The sequence below is a fragment of the Vombatus ursinus genome, unplaced genomic scaffold, assembly GCF_900497805.2.
Source record: "Vombatus ursinus unplaced genomic scaffold, bare-nosed wombat genome assembly UNPS02005286.1, whole genome shotgun sequence".
Classification (NCBI taxonomy): Eukaryota; Metazoa; Chordata; class Mammalia; order Diprotodontia; family Vombatidae; genus Vombatus; species Vombatus ursinus.
Genome location: NW_020945064.1, coordinates 5925424 through 5945128, shown reverse-complemented (window position 1 = coordinate 5945128; position 19705 = coordinate 5925424). Strand labels below are relative to the sequence as shown.

Sequence of the window (19705 nt, the reverse complement as noted above, 5' to 3'; positions counted from 1 at the left end):
CACAGGTTACAGTCAATAAACACGTATTAAGTGCCTCTTGTATTGTATTGCCAGGCACTGTGCTAAAAACTGCAGGTACAAAAATAGGCAGAAGATAGTCCCTGCCCTCAAGGAGCTAACATTCTAATGGAGCAGACAATAAGCCAATAAATACACACGCACACATACACACATATATACACACACATACATACATATACCCACGTACATATTATATATATATATATATATATATATATATATATATACACACACACACCCATATATAATATATGGAAATAATTAACAGAGGGAAGGTATTAGAATTAAAGGGCGTAGGGAAAGGCTTCCTGTAGAAGGTGAGATTTTAGATGGGACTTGAAGGAAGCCAGGAGGTGGAGATGATGAGGGAAAGCATTCTAGGCATGGGGGACAGTCAGAGAAAATGACCAGAACCGGGAGATGGACTGTCTGGTTCCTGGAAAAGCAGCAAGGCCAGTGTCACTGTAGCAGAGAGTAAGGTCTAAGAAGATTGGAATGGTAGGAGGAGATTAGGCAATGAAGGGCTTTGAATGCCAAACAGAGGATTTTGTATTTGATCCTGGAGGTGATTGGAAGCCACTGGAGTTTATGACATGATCAGACCTACACTTTAGGAAGGTCACTTTACTGGCCAGATGTAGGATGGATTGGAGTGGGGAGAGGCTTGAGGCAGGCAGACTCACCAGCTATTACAAGAGTCCAGGCATGAGGTGATGAGCACCTGTACCACGTTAGGGACAGTGTCAGAGGAGAGAATGGGGTGTGTTTGAGAGATGCCACAAATGTGAAATTGACAGGCCTTGGCAACAGCTTGGATGTGGGAGGTGAGAGATCGTGGGGAGTCCAAGATGACCCTAGGTTGTGAGTCTGAGGGACTGGGAGGATGGTATTGCCCTCTACAATAATAGAAAAGGTAGCAGAAGGGCAGAGTTTAGGGGAAAAGATGATAAGTTCTCTTTTTGATGTGTTTGGTTTAAGATGTCTATTAGACATTGGGTTTGAGATGTCTGAAATGCAGTTGGAGATGTGAGATTGGAGGTCAGCAGAGAGTTTAGGGCCAGACAGGTAGATTTGAGAATCATCAGGGTAAAGATGGTAATTAAATCCATGGGAGCTGGTGAGATCACCAAATGAAGTAGTATGAAGGGAGAAGAGAAGAGGGCCCAGGACAGAACTCTGTGGAACACCTACAGTTAAGGAGCTAGTGTCCACTAGTTGGAGGAGACACATTCAGAGAGCACAGATGACCAGGTAATACACATGGAGAGAATATATTTAAGGAACACCTGTGACCAGGTCACATTCATTAAGGAATCCATGCATGGCTCAAACAACTCATAATTTCACTATTGTAGGCCTTCTGCCCTCCTGTGATGATGTCATTATGCTATTTTCTGCTACTTTCTGCTTAAAGTCACATCTCTTCTCTAGGTGTATTGTCTTCTCTGCGTGTTACTTCAGTGGTCTAATTATAGCCAAGTTTTTTGTTTTTGTTTTTTTTGCTGCCATCTTCTGGGCTTTACCTTTTCAGGGTCAGATACTGGTCATCTCTTCTCTCATTTACTAAGGTATAAAAGGACTAGAAAACCTCTTCCTGACAAAGCTAGGCTGACAAACCTTTAGTCTATAAGATAGGCTACAAATCACCACACCCAGCTAAGGATGACTGGTCAAATACCAGCCAGTATGCCCTCAGGCTAAGATTAAATCTATTCTTTTGATTGCCTGTGTCTGGTGCTGGGTTTTTTTTTGTTTTGTTTTGTTTTTTAGGCAATTGGGATTAAGTGACTTGCCCAGGGTCACCCAGCTGGTGCTGTTTTAAAGTCCAATTTCTCAGACACTTGACACTTACTAGCTGTGTAAACCTGGGCAAGTCACTTAACCCCAATTGCCTCACAAAAAAAAAAAAGCAAATAAATAAAGTCCAATTTCCCAGATGAACCATCTGAATTAAGGTTAGCAGTTTTTTGTAAATCTTACTTAATGCTCAAAAAAAATTTATATCAAGGGACTTTGCTAAAGTGAACCCATAGGAGCTATGTTGAGGCTAGGGCTCTGAAGTCTTTTTTACCCTCTAGATACTCTCCAATTCAATAGGCAAATGAATGTAAGCAAGGACAGAAGCTTAGCAAAGAAGGCAAGGTCATTGTCCCCTACCCTCTTAGCCCATATTCCTGCCTTTATTATGGAAATCTGCCAACCAAAAGCTTTCTGGATTTGGTGCTGGTTTATTGCCAATTCAAAAACTACTTTTTTAAAAAAAAATTAGTTTTCTGGTAGAATTTTGTGGAAAGTTGATTGAATTAGTGAGAAAGGATGGTGATTTGGTTTACCTATCCTATTTTTTTTTCTTGGCCCATCTTTAGTACTAAATCTGTTTTAGCCACTTGTCCTTTTTACATGTGTACTTAATTTATTTGCCTGTCCTAATTTCAGTCTGTTTCTGCATGAGCCAACCTTGGCTTCTATGTTGTCCTTTTCCTTTTCTACCGTTCAAACTTTCTGTCTCCTTTTTGACCTAATATTCTCTCTCCTATGGTAACCTTAAAATGCTATATAAATTATGAGAGGCAATGTGGTATAGTGAAAAGGGGAAGGGAATAAGCATTTATCAAGTACCTACCATGTTCCAGGCACTGTGCCAAGCACTTTTATAAATATGATCTCATTTGATCCTGAAAACAACCCTGAGAGGCAGGTGCTATTATTATCCCCATTTTACAGTTGAGAAAACTGAGGCAAACATGTTAAGTGACTTGCTTAGGGTCACACGGCTAGCATATGTCTGAGGCCAGATTTGAACTTGGGTCTTTCTGGCTCCAGGTCCAGCCCTCTATCCACTGAGCCACCAGCCAACTGGACACTGGAGTTGGGAGTCAGGAAAGACCTGGGTCTGATTCTCACCTCTAATCCTGATTATCTGTGAGACCATGGATAACTCACTGGGCAACATCTCTCAGAGCTTCAGTTGGTTTTCCTACTTAAAATGGAGATAATAATACCCGCAGTATGTACCTCATAGGGCCATTTTGAGATGCCACTGAGATAATGTACATAAAGTGCTTTGTAAGAGTTAAAACACTATTCAATTATCATTATTATAAATGTTAAGTTCTAATTATTCCTTCTCCTCTCCCCTTATGACATCACCTCCAGGTCAAGGTAGTTTACAGGATCCTTGTGTCATGTTTACTGCTTAAGGACTGCCCTCTACTCTCTTCTGTATTGAAATTGTAGAATTTTGTATGTCTGATATAGAGCAAATTTTTTCTTGGAGGGGTGAAGAGGTGGAGAGAATGGAGTCTTCTTAAACCCAGTAATAAGATTTTTGAAAATCTAAACCCCTGGCAGTGCCTGCTTATCTAAATTACCAGCGCATTTATGTAGACATCTGTGTTCTATTTCATACAGCTGAACTGGCGACTTTGGAAAGGCCAAGGTAGTAGATGGATAGTTTGACCCTCGTTTTAGAGTTAAATTTGGAATTGACCAAAAGAAATTCATTTGCCTTTGCTCCAGTTTTCCAGTTCCTTAGCTCTTTATTTTGTAGGGATATTTCGGTGAAAATAGAACCCTTGTTTCTGACACTCCCTGCTGCTTCTCACTTCCCTGAACTTGGTCTCCTGTGTGACACACAGGCATTGTATAGCTATCAATTGAGATGTCAGATGTCCTGGGCCAGAGATTTGAATGGGAAATAGGGAGCAGGTCCAACTGAAATCTGAATAACCAAAAATAGAAATCAGATCAATGGAAAGGGAAGCAATAAAGGTGATACTGGAACATATTCTAAATCCTCACTAATTTATACTAGTTGGAGAAAGCCAATCGGAATTATAGATTTTGTTTAAGGAAATGCAGTACTTAGTACTTGCAAGTTCCAGCAGTCCTAGGAGAAATAGCTAAATAAGCATTCTCTAGTGGAGTTTCTGTTGGACCTACTTTAAAGAATTAAGAATTAAGATTGAGAATCAGGAATGATTTGTAGTTAGTATATTTAAGCAATCATTTGTAATTAGTACATGCAAATGGGTGCTCCTGAAAATAATTTGCTCTTATGAGCTGGCTAAACAGGCCCCTTTCCTTCTTGTTTACACTCTTATAATCTGCAGAATAAACCTTTTAAGAAAAAAAAACACTAAACAAAACCATACCAAGGTAAACTCCAGGCCAACCAACAAGCTTGATCATGAATTTTAAAATGGTCAGGTACAAATTAATGAGGCCATCTGTGTGTTTTGTTGCACTTGGAAGGGATTGTCGACTCTTTAAAATCTTGAATGTGTTTTTGATGAGGAGTATCAAGATCTCTTAGGGTTTAAGTACTTCTTCTCTCCCCTTTGGTTCTCATCGCTTAGGTTAATGGTGTCAGGATCCGCCGCTCTACCAGTGCCAGTCCTTGAGAGGTGGAAGAAGCTCACGGGGCACACTTTGCTAGAGAGATATGGAATGACAGAGATTGGAATGGCACTGTCTAATCCCCTGAAGGGCATTCGTGTCCCAGGTATGACAACTATGAAGCCACGGAAGGCTCTTTCTGTTTGATTTTTCATCCTCTTCTTTATGTGACGTGGACTTTCCCCCACTCAAGTTGGTTGGCTGCCGTGAAAACAGAACTAGTAAGGTGTTCCAGTTATTAGACTGCAGCTAGAAGTAAAAGTAACACATGGCAAGATGGTGGACCTGCCCGCCAGGTTCTGACTTTGCTTCCCTCAGGAGCCCAAGGTTTGTGTTGCCATGACACCAGAGGAGAGATGAGCCATCTGTCAAATGTTCTTGCTCTACTTCTTTTTCCCCTAGGAGCCTGTAGTGGTAATATTGATGATTGGGTGGAGAGGTGCCCCTTGTACCAATGGTCTTTCTGTGCTTCTAGAAAGGAACAGAGGAATGGAGTGAATAGTGGCCATTGCAGCCCTATATGTCACAGCCTTTCTAAGGTTCATATTGCCTGGTAGCCCTGGGACTGAACCTAAAACCTGGGTTGGTTTGGATCATATGACAATGGTGGACCTTACTCCTTCACTGGAATTCTAGCTGTTGCTGTCCTGAGTAAGAAGTCAATGGCAGCAGCATCATGGTTGTTGTAATAAGTCCAGGAGGCAGTATTTCTCTTGATAATAAATCTCATGTGCCTCATCTGCTTCCTATTCTAGATCTTTTACTTTTGCTCCATGTTTTTGTCCTGAATTCTTGGCAAGCACAAACTACACATTGTTTTCACTGCTTTCTTTGACCTGTGAATTCTGAGCTACAGGGGTTTGGACTGGACCCAGAAGCCAAGAAACAGCCTTGATTTGTTCTTTCTGAGCCATTGTGAATACCTGGATCTTAGCCTTGTGTGGGTCCCTGACTTTGTCTCTCAAGATTCTAATCCTAGACATGATCAAGTTGCATGTTTCTTATCTATATTGTTTATTTCATGTGCCTAAAGCCTTAGATGTTGAGTCTGAATACAATTGAATTTGGGTTGTGCTAATAATTTTTCCTGTTCCTTACTTGAAGTTAAGGCCTCTCGAAACTCTTCTTTGTAGATTTATGCAAATCGACCAATAGGATTCACCTTTCACTTTTTTCTTTAACCTGAGAGCCCTGCCACTTTTCTTCTGGACACAGTTGTAAGACCAGTTAAGATTATGACAAGTTAGCAGTTAGACCATTGTCAAATTCTTGAGTCCATAGTTGGAAGAATGCATTAGTTCACCTTTTCCATTCCAGAAGTTTAATTCTGTTAATTTCATAGTTTATAAACTAAAAACATGGTATACGTTATTGTGTTGACTGTTGCCTAATTTTCTAAAAACGTTTTATATGGCAGTGTGTTGACTGTTGCCTGGTTTTCTAAAAACACAATATACAGCATGTGTTGACTACTGCCTAATTCTTTTGTTTAAAGAGCTTTGTGTTGGAAGGTGAGAAGCAGTATGACCTAGCAGATAGAGGGCCAGTTTGGAGTTAGTAAGACCTGGGTTCGAACCGTATTAGCTTTCAGATCATGGACAAATCACAGCTTCTCAGTGCTCCAGACATCTAAGACTCCAAATTCCAAAAGAGTTACCATACCGGGAGCTATCTACATTGGCCAAAATCGTTATGAGGTTTTTTGGGGGAAAGTTGAAAAGCACTCCCTTGCCCAAGGAAAAGATTGGACAAAACAATCGAAAAGAACTTTTCCCTTTTGAAATCTTTCTACCAGTAATATTTTAAAAAGACCCTTGTGGGAAATATTTCTTGCTCTGCTAAGTCAGTTGCCTCTGCTTAAATGTTTTTCTCTGTAACAAGGGGCAGTTCAGTGATGGAATAATTTAAAGAGGAATGATATGTAAAAATAACAGCAACAAAACTTTGCAAAGAGAGACAGAGAGACAGACATTTCCTTTCTGAGGACTGTTACCTCTTCAGTCCCACAGGCTCTGGGAACAACAGACCAAGGTTAATTTGAACAGTTTCTTCAAGAGTTGGTCCTTGCACTTAATTCTATAGGAATGGAACATATTTATTTTCCTAAGAAAATTATACTCATCCCTTCTAACACATAGTCCTCAACTGTTCCAGGTCCCCATGTCTTTGCTAGCATGAAAAGAGGACTGCTTGTTTTGTAGTCAGTAAGAGCTCGGGAGAATGACTCAGCAACTGAGGTCATTGGAATGTGGGACTGTGCTGGAATTCCTTGGAAACAAGGGAGGTCGTCTGAGAGAGGGAACTATATATGCAAAGAATTTAAATTCGAGTCATTATCTGACTACTCTCATCACTTAGAAATGGAAATATGGTTGCCAATATCCATATATTTAGGCAGATCTTTATTTTATGTACCTGGTAGCTGATAGAAGGCTTCTTTGGGAGAGTGGTGACAAAGGAATGAATCTTGGTAATACTTGGGAAAACTCAGAGATGTAGAGTCAGTAAAGGGGGTGTCGAGATACGCTTGACATTTTTGTACCTCCTTTGACTCCAATTGAATAGTGCACATGAGTGCAAACACACAAACACACATTCAGTTCAGCAGTTCAGTTCAATAGATGTAGTCTTGGTATCTCATTTTTCCAGTAGTCTTTTAAAATAATAATACAGGTAACAAAATTCTTTCATCACAACCAAATGAGCCAGCTTATTTGAGAGACTAAATGATCACACTGTCATTAAGTGGTGGGGACAGGACTGAAACTCAGATCTTTTGACCCCACGTCCAGGATCTCTGAACATAAAATGTGATCTTCACCACTCTCAAATCCAGTAGATGTCATCCCTGTGTGGGTGCCTTCATGCCATTTGTGTTCGGTTTCAGATTGTCATTGTTGCTGAGTTGTTTTAGTTATATCTGACTCTTTGTGACCCTGTTTGGGGTTTTGTTAGTAAAGATACAAAATGGTTTGCCATTTCCTTCTCTGGTCATTTTACAAATGAGGAAACTGAGGCAAACTGCGTTAAATGACTTGCCCACAGTCACACAGCTAGGAAGTGTCTAAAGCCAGATTTGAACTCACAAAGATGGGTCTTCCAGACTCCAGGCCTGGAGTTCTATTCACTGTGCTACCTAGCTGTCCCTATTAGTTTCAGATAGGGATACCTATGACAATAATAGAAGACCATTGCTCTCTCTTTCTTTCTCTACACACACACAAACATACACACATGCGCGCGCGCATATATTTCATTAAATATTTCCCAATTACATGCAAAAAAATTTTAACATTCATTTTTTAAAATTTTGTGTTCCAAGTTCCTTCTCTTCTTCCACCTCTTGAGAAGGCAAACAATATGATATTGATTATACGTATGAAGTCATACAAAATGTATTTCCATATTAGCCATGTTGCAAAAGAAATCCCACAAAAAAACCCAAGAAAAATTAAAAAGTAAAAAAAAAAAGTATAGAGCCATTGCTTTGACACAATAATTCAGCCTAATTCGGTGTTTATTTATGTAGCACCAGTTACTATGTGTCTATAATTGTCGACATTGTGGAAGATACACCATGAAACAACATAACACAATACAACATAATACAATACATATTTATCAGGTGTCTGCAGAGCTCTTTGTTAGTGTGATACAAAGTGTAGAGCATTAGGCACATTGCCAGCCATCAGAGAGCTTATAGTCTGCTAGAAGGATGACCCCAAGTGAAATGATTATTCTGTGCAACTGTGTATGTGATTGTTTTAGAGAATTATGAAACAAAGTACCTTGTGACAGATCTGAGGGGAAAAGTCATTACCTCCTGAGGGAAAGAGAGAAAACTTCCTGGAAGCATCTGAGTTGAACCTTTAAGAATTGTTAGGAATTCTATGGAAGGCAACCCAATATAGTAGAAAAGGAACTAAACTGGCAGGTTTCAGACCTGGCCTCTGAATGAACGAGTCATTTGACATCTCTGAACCTCAGTGTCCTTTTCTTCTCTCGTTGATTCCAGCTGTCTCATCCTATGTACTAATGAGATACAATGTAAAACATTTTTCAAATCTTAAAGTGCTATATGATTGTTAACTATTATTATTATATTATAATGAGACGATGATAATTAGATAGCAGTATATAATCGAGTACCAGAATGTCGGATCTAGATAGTAAATCCTCCTGGAGGTTCATTTATCCATTGGTAGTTGTACAGCCATGGCGATTTATATGGCCATTGAATTTATATAGCCATCGGAACTTATGGAGCCATGGAGCTATATGCATTCACTGAGATTTATGCATCCATTTATACATAGGAATACTAATGATCAGATGCATAGGATTCAGTATCAGTTTCTTGCTGTTGCTCTTGATATTTTAGCTACTTTTTATGAGACTGTTCATGTTTCATTTGCTTTATTTCTAGAGTAGGTGGTAGTTTTATCCACAATCAAAAAAATGAGCTTTCTTTTACAAGCAGATCCAAATTCCTCACAGCCATGCCAGCTCGGTTACAGAGGTGCTCATTCATAAAGATAGACCAGCGAGTGGGAGAACCTTACTCTCGTCAGTAAGACAAATTGCTTATTTGGAGTGTCAGAACTCTACTTTATTTGTCTGGAATGATGGGAATGGGAACACTGAACAAATGCAGCCTAGAGGATGGCTGATTTCATATTAGTGAATTTGAACTTTGCCAGTATGAAATTCATGATGATTTTGGACATGGTCTGGGCTGAACTTTACATTTTTACTTATGCAAATATTTGTTGACTGATTTTCACTGTGTATCCAAAGAGCATTTTTTTAAAAGCTAAATTAAGAGGGATATTTGTCCTACCTACAAGCTTTATGTTTTATATTTTTATTTTACTACATACTTATATATAATAAGCACATTTTATTAGATATGTATATTTTATTATATACCTATATATAATAAATATATTTTAACATTTTATTTTTTAAAAATAATTTTATTGATATATTTTGTTTTTACATTACCTTCATTTCCCAACATATTATTGACTTAAAAACCACTTTATCAGCACCAATCAGCTATAAGCATTGTGTAAATCGCAGATTTCACTTACTCATTAAAGTAGGTATTTCAGGACCTCAGCACCTAAATCCATCCATTTATGTTAGTATATATAACTCATTTATAAAGTTATCTTTCTTTCAAAATAATATTATTTGTACTTTACTCATTCAGATGGGATCTCTCCTGTTTTTCGATATTTACAAGGATTTCTATTAACATTTTTCTTAGGCTGAATAAACAGTGCCAATCCGAATGTGGTTCAGAGGCATAAACAGAGCTCAAAGCTGTAGGAAAGAGGTGTTATGTCATTGGACTGCAAATGGTTTTCACAATGAGATAAAAGTTGAAACCTCCCATAGGTTTAGTGACCCAGAGATTTAGCACCATCATGAAATCACCCAGGCCTAAAGTGTAGTTGGCAAATGTCTGAAATTTAAGCTGTTTAAATATATTGTTAGCAGTTTCTTGAGTCTTTCCACTTCCTCATAAGCCTTTGCTTAAAGGTCATACTCTTTGTCCTATAGACATACATGCTCTATACTGCCATGCTGTTACAGGATAAATCATGTTGTTCGGTTACTCTTTGAACTTCTAATACAAGCAGTTTCAAAATTTACTGTTCTCCTGTCTGTTAGAAATATTAGTGATGATTTGCTCTTATATAGTACCTTTTATCTAATAAGAATTAACAGCCCACATTTGCATATTAATTTAAGATTGATCAAACTGTTTCCCCAGAACAAACTTGAGGGGTATGTAGGTACAAACGTTATTATCTTCATTTTATAGTTGAAGAAACTCAGAACGTGGAAATTGCCCTGTCACACAGCATTTACATGTTTGAGGTCAGCCTAGAGCTAAGGTCTCTTGACTCCATGTCCAGTGATTTTTCTCCTTTGTTATACTGCTGCTTAGGGAAATTTACAAAGATCTCAAAGCACCTTATACTATCTAAGTTCATGAATGATATTTGGGCTAAAAGGACAGAACACATTAACCATTAGGGAGTGGATGCACAAGATAAGTAAGGAGGGATCAAGAAAGCATCTCACTGCCTTTGATGGGTTTCCTTATCTCCTGCTCTATACACTTCAGAATCACTTATCATTCTTCATCCTCTGGTTCTTTGCTTCAGTATCTGGTTCAGAACCTTGCCAAGGTTAACCCCTCCCCTGGTGGTCTGGAAATAATAATCTAGTGCTTGATAAACCCAAAGATCCAAACTTTGGGAGTAAGAACTCATCATTTGACAAAAATTTCTGGGAAAACAGTTTGGCAGAAGCTAGGCATAGGCAAAGATGGATAAATGATTTAGATATAAAAGGTGCTATCGTAAGTAAATTAGGGGAACATGGGAAAATGGGCCTGTCAGATGTATGGATAAGGGAAGAGTTTATGATAAAATATTGAAAAGGAAATCAGCTATTTTTGGTTACTTTGATTTCTTTTTATTTTGATTATAAGATTAAACTCCCTTCTTTAGGAAGAACTAGCCTAAAACTAAGCCAGACTAACATAGATAGTCTCCTCAGTCTTGGTTACCTATAGATTTAGCGAAGAGATAGATTGAGAAGACTTTATCAGTTAGTAGCAGATAATTCAGAATAAGACAGTAAAATAATCATAGGATTAATCTTTTTAAAAGCTAAGTTTCCCTTTCTAGCAGAAAGAGGAATTGACCAGTACCCCTCTCTGGCAGCTGGAGAAAGGTTAACTGGAGGTTAAGTTCCTCTTTCCAGTCTTGGTGGACAGGCTTTTTTGTTTTCCTTGAGCTAAAATCTAAGTTGAGTAATGGAATATTCTAAGGAAGATGCTAACCACTCACCATAAGTTCCTCTGTCCCAGTACACTTTCTGGTTACAAAAGGTACCATCTGCAGGAAGGGACTTCTGGCATAGGATTAAGAAGGTTTGGGAGAAGCTAACTAGTCAGGTGACTTGCCTTGTCCAATAGAATTATGTCCAAAACTAGTTTCTGTAATCTTTCTAATTCCTCTTTTTTATTATAAAAACCATCTCAGTAAATCACTCTTTGTTTCTGACCTCTGAAAAGTGAGCTGATATGGCATACAAATGCTAGCTTTACAAATTAAATCATAGATGGCTCAGTGACTTTGACCTCATATTCCTTCTTATTTCAGATAATCAGTTTAACAATATGAGATAGAGGGGGTTATGGGAAGTAAAACATAATTTTGATTACATGAAATTAAAACTTTCTTTCACAAACAAAACTAACGTGGCCAAAATTAGAAGAAAAACAGGAAGCTGGGGGGAAATTTTATAGCAAGTTTCTCTGACAAAAGCCTCATTTCTCAAATATATAGAGAACTGAGTCAAATTTATAAAAACAAGAGTTAATTCCACAGTTAATAAGTGGTCAAAGGATATGAATAGGTGATTTTTGGAAGAAGAAATCAAAGCCAACAATAGTCATATGAAAAAATGCTCTAAATCTCTACTGATTAGAGAAATGCAAATTAGAAGAACTCTGAGCTACCACCTCAGACCTACCAGATTGGCTAAGATGACAGAAGAGGAAAATGGTAAATACTGGAAGGGATGTGGAAAAATTGGGATGCTAATGCACTGTTAGTGGAGTAGTCCGACCATTCTGAAGAACAATTTGGAACTGTCCAAAAGACTATAAAACTGCGCATACCCTTTGACCCAGCAATCTTGCTACTAGGTCTATATCCCAAAGTGATCAAAGAAAAGGGAAAATGACTTATTTATGTAAAAATATAGCATCTCTTTTTGTGGTGGCAAAGGATTGGAAATAAAAGGAATGCCCATCAATTGTGGAATGGCTCAACAAACTGTGGTATATGATTGTGATGGAATACTGTCATGCTATAAGAAATGACAAGCATGGGCAACTAAGTGGCACAGTAAATAGAGCTCTGGCCTTGGAGTCATGAGGACCTGAGTTCAAATCCAGCCTCAGACACTTAATACTTACTAGCTGTGTGACCCTGGGCAAGTCACTTAACCCCAATTGCCTAAAAAAACAATTAGAATGGATTAAACAGATGTTAATAACTCCATGAGGTAATCAAAAATAGTAAATCAAAGTAAAAAAAAAAAACTGGGGGTGGAGCAGGGAGAATAGAAGAAAATATAAGCTATCACATATCAAAAACAACTGACCTGGAAAACAAATCAAGGAGAGATAATTTATTAAAGTATTAATAATTATTATATTTTTTTAGGAGGCAGTTTGGTGGCTTAGTGAATAAATGCTGAGCCTAAAGTCAGGAAGACCTGAGTTCAAATTTAGCCTCAGAAATTCACTAGCTGTGTGACCCTGGGCAAATCACTTAACCTATGTTTCCTTTAATGTACTGGAGAAGGAAATAGCAATTCCACTCCATTATCTTTGCCACAAAAAATCCTTATCGGGTCATGAAGAGTCAGATACAACTAAACAACTGAACAGCAATAAATAATAATTCATTCTTGATTTATTAATAATTATTTTACTTTATTATTAATTTATTGATATTTATTAATAAGGAGAGATAAATCACTAGACTACCTGAAAGCCATGACCTAGGTAGTCAAAGAACCTGGATGTCATATTTCTAGAAATCATTCAATTCAATAAACTTATCAAGCACCTCCTTTGTGCCAGGCACTGTTCTAAGTGTTGGTGATATAAATAAGAAAAAGATAGTCTTTTCCTTCAGGGAAGCTACAATCAAATGAGGGAAGACAATACACAAAAGGAAGCTGGAAAGCAAAGGAGGGAGCATTTGGGGCATCATGTTCTGTGGAGTTCAGACTAATCCGAGCTGCAGATGTAAAGTGGAAGGTGAGCTCATGAAAGAAAACTGCTCAGATCTTCTAGAACCAGAGGTCAAAGTAAAATCTGAAGTATAAGAGAAATCGACAAAAGAGTTATAGTAATGGAGAAAATCAATGTGCCCCCTTTAGAGCTAGACAAATCTAACAACAACAACAAAAGTTAAGGACCTGAATAGTATTTTAGAAAAGTTAGATATAAAAGACCTGGTGATTATTGAACGGGAATAGAAAAGAGTTTACACATTTCTCAATTGTGCATAGTACCCCTCTACAAAATTGACCATGAATTAGAGCACAAATGCATCACAAACATTTACCAAAAAAAACAAAAAAAACAAAACAAAACAGAATTGTTCAGCATATCTTTTATGGACCATAGTATAATGAAAATTATATTCAATAAAATGCCACTGAAGAAATTATTGAAGTTAATTAGAGACTAAATAACTTAATCCTAAAGAATGGGCAAGTCAAAGAACAAATCATAGAAATAATAGATGATTTCTCTAAGGATAATGACAATGAGACAACATACCAACATTTTTGGGATACAGTCAAGGCAAGCCTTAGGGGAAATTTATATCTCTAAACATTTTCGTTAACAAAAGAGAAAAAGAATAGATCAATCATTTGGGAATGCAACTTAAAAAAAATGAAAAAACTGATACTTTTTAAAAAAAATTAAACCCCAAAATAGAAAATTTGAAAATCAAAAAGGAGATTAACAGACTGAAATAAAAAAACTCTTTGATTTAGTAGGTAAAACTAGTTGCTGGATTTTTGAAAACACTAATAAAGTGTTAACTAATTTGATTTTTTAAAGAAAAAAACGAGAAAAAATCAGATTACAGTATCAAAAATTTAAAAAGTGAATTCACAAAAATGAAGAAGATATAAAATAAATTATTAGAAACTATTTTAAGCTGTGTGACCCTGGGCAAGTCACTTAACCCCAATTGCCTTTTTAAAAAAAACTGTTTTGCTCAATTATATGCCAATAAAACTGACAGCATAAATGAATGAAAACATAAATATGTGGATATTTACAAAAATATAAAGTCCTAAATAAACAGAATAAAGAATAGAGGATTTAAATAACTCAGTCTCTGAAAAAGAAATTATATGAGTCATAAATGACTTTACAAGGATAAAACCCTAGGACCAGGTAGATTTTAAAGTGAGTTTTATCAAATATGCAAAGGACAATAAGTTCTAATATTGTATAAGCTGTTTGAAATAGTAGGAAAAGGAGTTCTACCAGATTCCTCCAAAGATACTAATGTGGTCTTGATACTTAGCCCAGATGGGCCAGAACAGAGAAAGAGCACAATAGCATTTATCTCACAGAGTTATTGTGAACACATGTAAAAACATATGTAAAGCACTTTGCAAGACTTAAAATATATAAATACTAGCTGTTATTGTTTTTAATATATCTAAGTTTCTTCTTTGTATCACTCCCTTCCCCCTCCCAGAAAGCCAAACTTATAACAGAGAATTGAAAAAGAAGAAGAGAAAAATTCAGGAAAGCCAATTAATTCATAAAAAAAAAAATATCTATAGCCGTGGACAACACTGCCCTCACCTCACACATACACCCTTCTTCAAAGGTGTGGGGGCAGGTGTCTTCTCATATCTCTTTTTGGGGGCTAAGCTTATGATTTTTGACATTAATTTTTTATTTTTTTGGTGGTTCTTCTTTTCCATTCACATTGTTGAAGTCATTATGTATGTTGTTTTACTGGCTCTGCTTACTTCACTTTGAATCAGTTCATTTTAATTCTTTTATGGTTTTCCATATTCATCATATTTGTTGTCATATTATAGCACAGTAATGTTCCATTACATTCGTGTACCACAATTTATTTAGCCATTCCCCAGCTGATGGTCATCTACTTTGTTCCTCATTCTTTGCTGCCACAAAAAAAGTATTGCCATAAATATTTTGGTGCATGTAGAGCCTTTCTTTTTGTACAATGACCTCTTTTGGGCCTATGGAATCTCTGGGCCAAAGAATATATGGAAATTTTAGTCATTTTTTTGGTATAATTCTAAGTTTCCAGAATGAATGTACTCATCCATAGTTTCATCCACAGTGAATATTTCTGTGTTTCTACAACTCCTCCAACATTGAGTATTCTCATCTCTTGTCATCTTTGTCAATTTGTTGGGCATGAAGTGAAACTTCATGGTTGTTTTTGATTTGTGTTTCTCTTATTGATGATTTGGAGCATTCTTTCATATGATTAATAGTTTGGAATTTTTTTTTTTTTTGAGAATTATTTGCCCATATCCCTTGACCACTTATCTGGTGGGAGATGGTATTTGACCTTAGTGTATATTTCTGTTAGTCGGCCATATATCATAGATACCAAACCATCATCCACAAAACTTGATAAAGAGATTTTTTTTCCCCAATCAATTGCTTCCCAAAAGGTAAAATCTCACACAGGTAAGTTCTGAAATTCCCCCCGTCTCTTTACTGTGTTGTCACAAATCAACTGTCTATCATGGTACCCTGCCCTTATTAGGCCAAACTGAATGTTCACATTTCTCTCTCTCTCTTCTTGGACAGACGCCCATTATTTAGTTTGCATGGATTTATTGAACAGGAGGTCATGCTTGATGAGCCTGGTTAGTTCCACTGACATGCTCAAAAGAATTAGGCAAAGGTGAGACCATTGTGATAATTTACTTTTACTGCCTTTCAAAGTCTAATCCATAGATACACAGTGTCAGTAGTTAAACTTTGACAGGTTAAGAACTAGATATAAACAAGAACCAAAGAGTTGGAGTTAACCATTTTGGAAGAGGAAATGGGGTGGTAACAGGGTATTTAAGCACTGAATTTGTTTATTCATATGACCTCAGTTGAGTAGGGAGGTATGGGCCTTGGGCAAAATTATAGTCAGATTCACTTAGACTAACCAGTAAAGACTAAATCATAGAAAGAAAGACTTTGTGTCACTGGTTAAAATTGGATTTTAGCATCATACTGCTTCAAAGTACATTTAGCTTGTTATTATGTGACTGATTATCCAGGTTACAGATTATTGTAGAGGCCTCTGACTACTTTTTCTCCTGCTTAGTTTATTTGACTATATGTTATTTTGCTACCTTCTACATATGGGGGAACGTTGAATCAGTTCACCTCACCATGTTACAAACTCTTCATTAAGTTTTGGCGGGGAAGGATCTTTCACTTAGGTTATTTGTGAATTTTAGCTCTCCTCATGGCAAAGCTAGAGTATGGATCCCATTGCCAAGACTCCATTCCTTTGTCCAGTTCATATATGGCAAGTTATGATTTGCACATAAAAATTTGAATACAATATCCATTGAGTCAGGGACTTTTAGAGTGAAAATAGGCCTTAAAGATTATTTAGTGTAGGGATTCTTGGCCTTTTTTTATGTGCTAGACACCCTGGGCCAACCTGGTGAAGCCTATAGACTCTTGCCCAGAATAATATTTTTAGATGCAGAAAAGAAAATACTGGGATTATAAAGGGAACCAATTATGTTGAAATACATTTGTCAACATACTTAAAAACCAAGTTTATAGATCTCAGGTTAAGAACCCCTAATTCTAGTTCAACTCCATTTTTATACAGGTAAGGAAATGGAGGTGAGAAAAGTGAATTGCCTAAGCCAGTTGATGGCAGATCTTTCATCTTCCAGCAGAACCTTGAGTGTTCCAACTCCCAGTCCAGTGCTGTGTCCATTGCACTATGCTATTTCCATTCTGTGGAAGGATTTAGCTCCCAATCATCAGAATTCCTTAGATAAGCATGATTCAGCTGGGCGAAGTTTGAAAGAGCAGAACCATCAACCTCTTGTCTCACTTGACGTAGAGACTCTTCTTAAGTAGCATGCCTACACTTTCCTTCCCCCCTCCACCCTGAGCTTATTGGAGTGAAAGCGCTGCCCAAATCAGAAACAATAATATCTACATTGGGACAGAACATATATTAGAGCATGCTGTTGGAAAGATCACACTGAGGGTAGTTTATACAACCCTAGGCACCTACAGGATATCCAGAATTTGAAAAAGGCAAGGAAGGTGGCAAGGGGCCTCATGGGCCGTAATTATTAGAAAGGATAAGAGGCTGAGACTCTGAAAGGAGCAGGCACTGAGGGAGCCAAAGAGAAAGTTCTTTACACAAAGGGTAATTAAAGTATAGAACAGATTTCCCTACCCAATGTGGGAGCTGCCACCTCAGGCATATTCAAGTCAGAATTAGCCAGACACTAAAGGAAATAAACCACCACTGGGGGATGAACGTTAGACAGATCAGGGGGCTGAGCTCACTGGACCCAGTGATCATCTACTGTCCCCATTATCACCTTCATTGCAAAATGATCATTGTAACTCTCCACTAATTGAGGCAAAGCGAGTGATTATATACTTCTGGAAATGGAAAGTTTATCTGGAAAGAAATTATAGTGCAGAAATTCTTGAAATCCTAAATTACTGGCTTTAAGCATTTACTCGAGACACAAAGACAGTGAGTGGAAAGTGAGGGGAAGGAATGGGGTATGTTCGCTGGAATTGTGAATTAATTGTAATTGTTTGTCCTTCTGCCTTAAACCACCAAAATGATAAAACTGGCCTTGAGACAAATTTTATTTTTATGTTAGTTTTTTGGTTTCACGGGAAAACCTAAGGCCCCATCCAAGATACTGTGTTACATTCATTATGAGTATCAACAAAAAGAGGTGATTTTTCAGTAGTGCCCATCTCCAGAGATCAGACCTGACTCTTACCTTGTTGTCATCATCATTGTTGTTGTTGAGGAGGAGAAAGGTTTAAACTGGGTTTACCCGATGGGCTCCCCTGGCTCTTCTCCCTAACCCTCTCTCCTAGCTTTTCTCCATGTACTTTTGCCGCTTACGTCATGAGATTTCTTGGAGGCTGGAGGGATCCAGAATCCCACTTACTGATCACTTGGGGTCAGTGCATGTCACCTCACTGTCACCCTAATTCTACCAGGGAGATATTTACCCCATAATCAAAAAACACATCTCGAACTAGACTCTTTCCTGGACTCTTCCTGTCTTCTGGGAAACAACCACCAAAAAACTCCCTCATCCACTTCCTGGGGCTTCTGACCCGTCTTTGTCCGACTTGCTTTGGTTAGCTCATTCCATACATTCCAAGTTAGAAAGGACTTTAGCTACTGTCTGTCCATTTTCATTTAACAGAAAACTGAGGCCCAGAGAGAGAAGGTAACCTGCCTACACTCAGGGAATGAGTGGCTGAGCTAGGATTCGAACCCAGGGTATCTGTCCCCAAATCCAGTGCTCCTTCCCCCCCACACCAGGATTCTTGGGAGGTTGGTACTGATGACTTCCAAGGTCCCTTTCCAGTCTGAGATTATCGCGTGATTCTCTGAAATCTTAAAAAAAAAAAAATTGAGGGATGAAGAGGTGAGGTTGAAAAAGAAAAAAGAAGATGTGAAAGCAATATTTGCTTGTATATGGTTAAAGCCCTGTTTAAAATGCCTCTGTTTTCACCAATTCTCCTTCTAATCCCTCTGGTGCTATTACTGTGAAGGGAGATGAATAATTCATGGTCCAAATGCCTCACTGGGCCTAATCACCACTTTAATTGGAGGCTTAGATCAGAGGCGGCTAATAGCTCCTACTGCGGGACTCCTGTGCTGTTGACAGTGAGCTAGCTGAGTACCTTATCGTTGGCCTGTTTCAGTTCTCCCAGGACACAACCACGGAGAACCACATCAAGGTCCCCAGATACCGAAGGACAGAGACCGCAGGGCCAATTAAATTTATCTGGGAAGAGCTGACAACTTTTTTAAAGAGAGGAGAACTGTTGGAAGAATAATAGTGTCACTTCTTCCTGACTGCTGCCTGGAGTTTGACACTCGGTGGGCAGGCTGCCAACATTTCTTAAGATTCATGAGCCTTGGACTAGGGTGGAATGGAGGGAAGAAGGTGTAGTGGTCTCGGCTTCGGCTCCGAATGTGCCCCATAATGGAGGGGGCTGGGAGGGAGACACTGGGCCTAGTTTATGCCTACCATCTGCTTGAGGTCTGAGCCGTTAGTTACCAGTGTGAACTTTATTTTAAAATATCACAGGGCCTGTGAAACTCAAGTCATTATCTTTGCCTGGAGATTTTAATTATATTGTTGCATTTGTGATGCTATAATTAAGATTCTGTCAGCACTTTCATTATAGATCTCATTTCTCAACGGTTTGTAACTTTTGCTTTTGGAAGAGGGGGAAAAAACACCCTTTCCGAACAAAGCTGGAGATAAGCATGTTCTGAGCCAAGGAAGGAATTTTATGGGTGTGTCTGGTTTGTTGTGTTTAAAAAAAGAAGAAGAAGAAGAAGAAGAAGAAGAAGAAGAAGAAGAAGAAGAAGAAGAAGGAAAGAAAGAAAGAAAGAAAGAAAGAAAGAAAGAAAGAAAGAAAGAA

At 37.9% G+C, this 19705-nt stretch overlaps 1 protein-coding gene across 4 annotated transcripts in view; it reads left to right on the top strand.

Annotated features, from left to right (window-relative positions):
* Positions 1-19705, top strand: part of ACSF3 (acyl-CoA synthetase family member 3) — a 237147-nt gene that overhangs the window by 71490 nt on the left and 145952 nt on the right. For all 4 annotated transcript variants that reach the window (XM_027847757.1, XM_027847754.1, XM_027847755.1 and 1 more), the window contains exon 5: positions 4380-4525. In XM_027847757.1, the coding sequence (XP_027703558.1) occupies positions 4380-4525 (146 nt within the window). The remainder of the gene's footprint in view (positions 1-4379; positions 4526-19705) is intronic.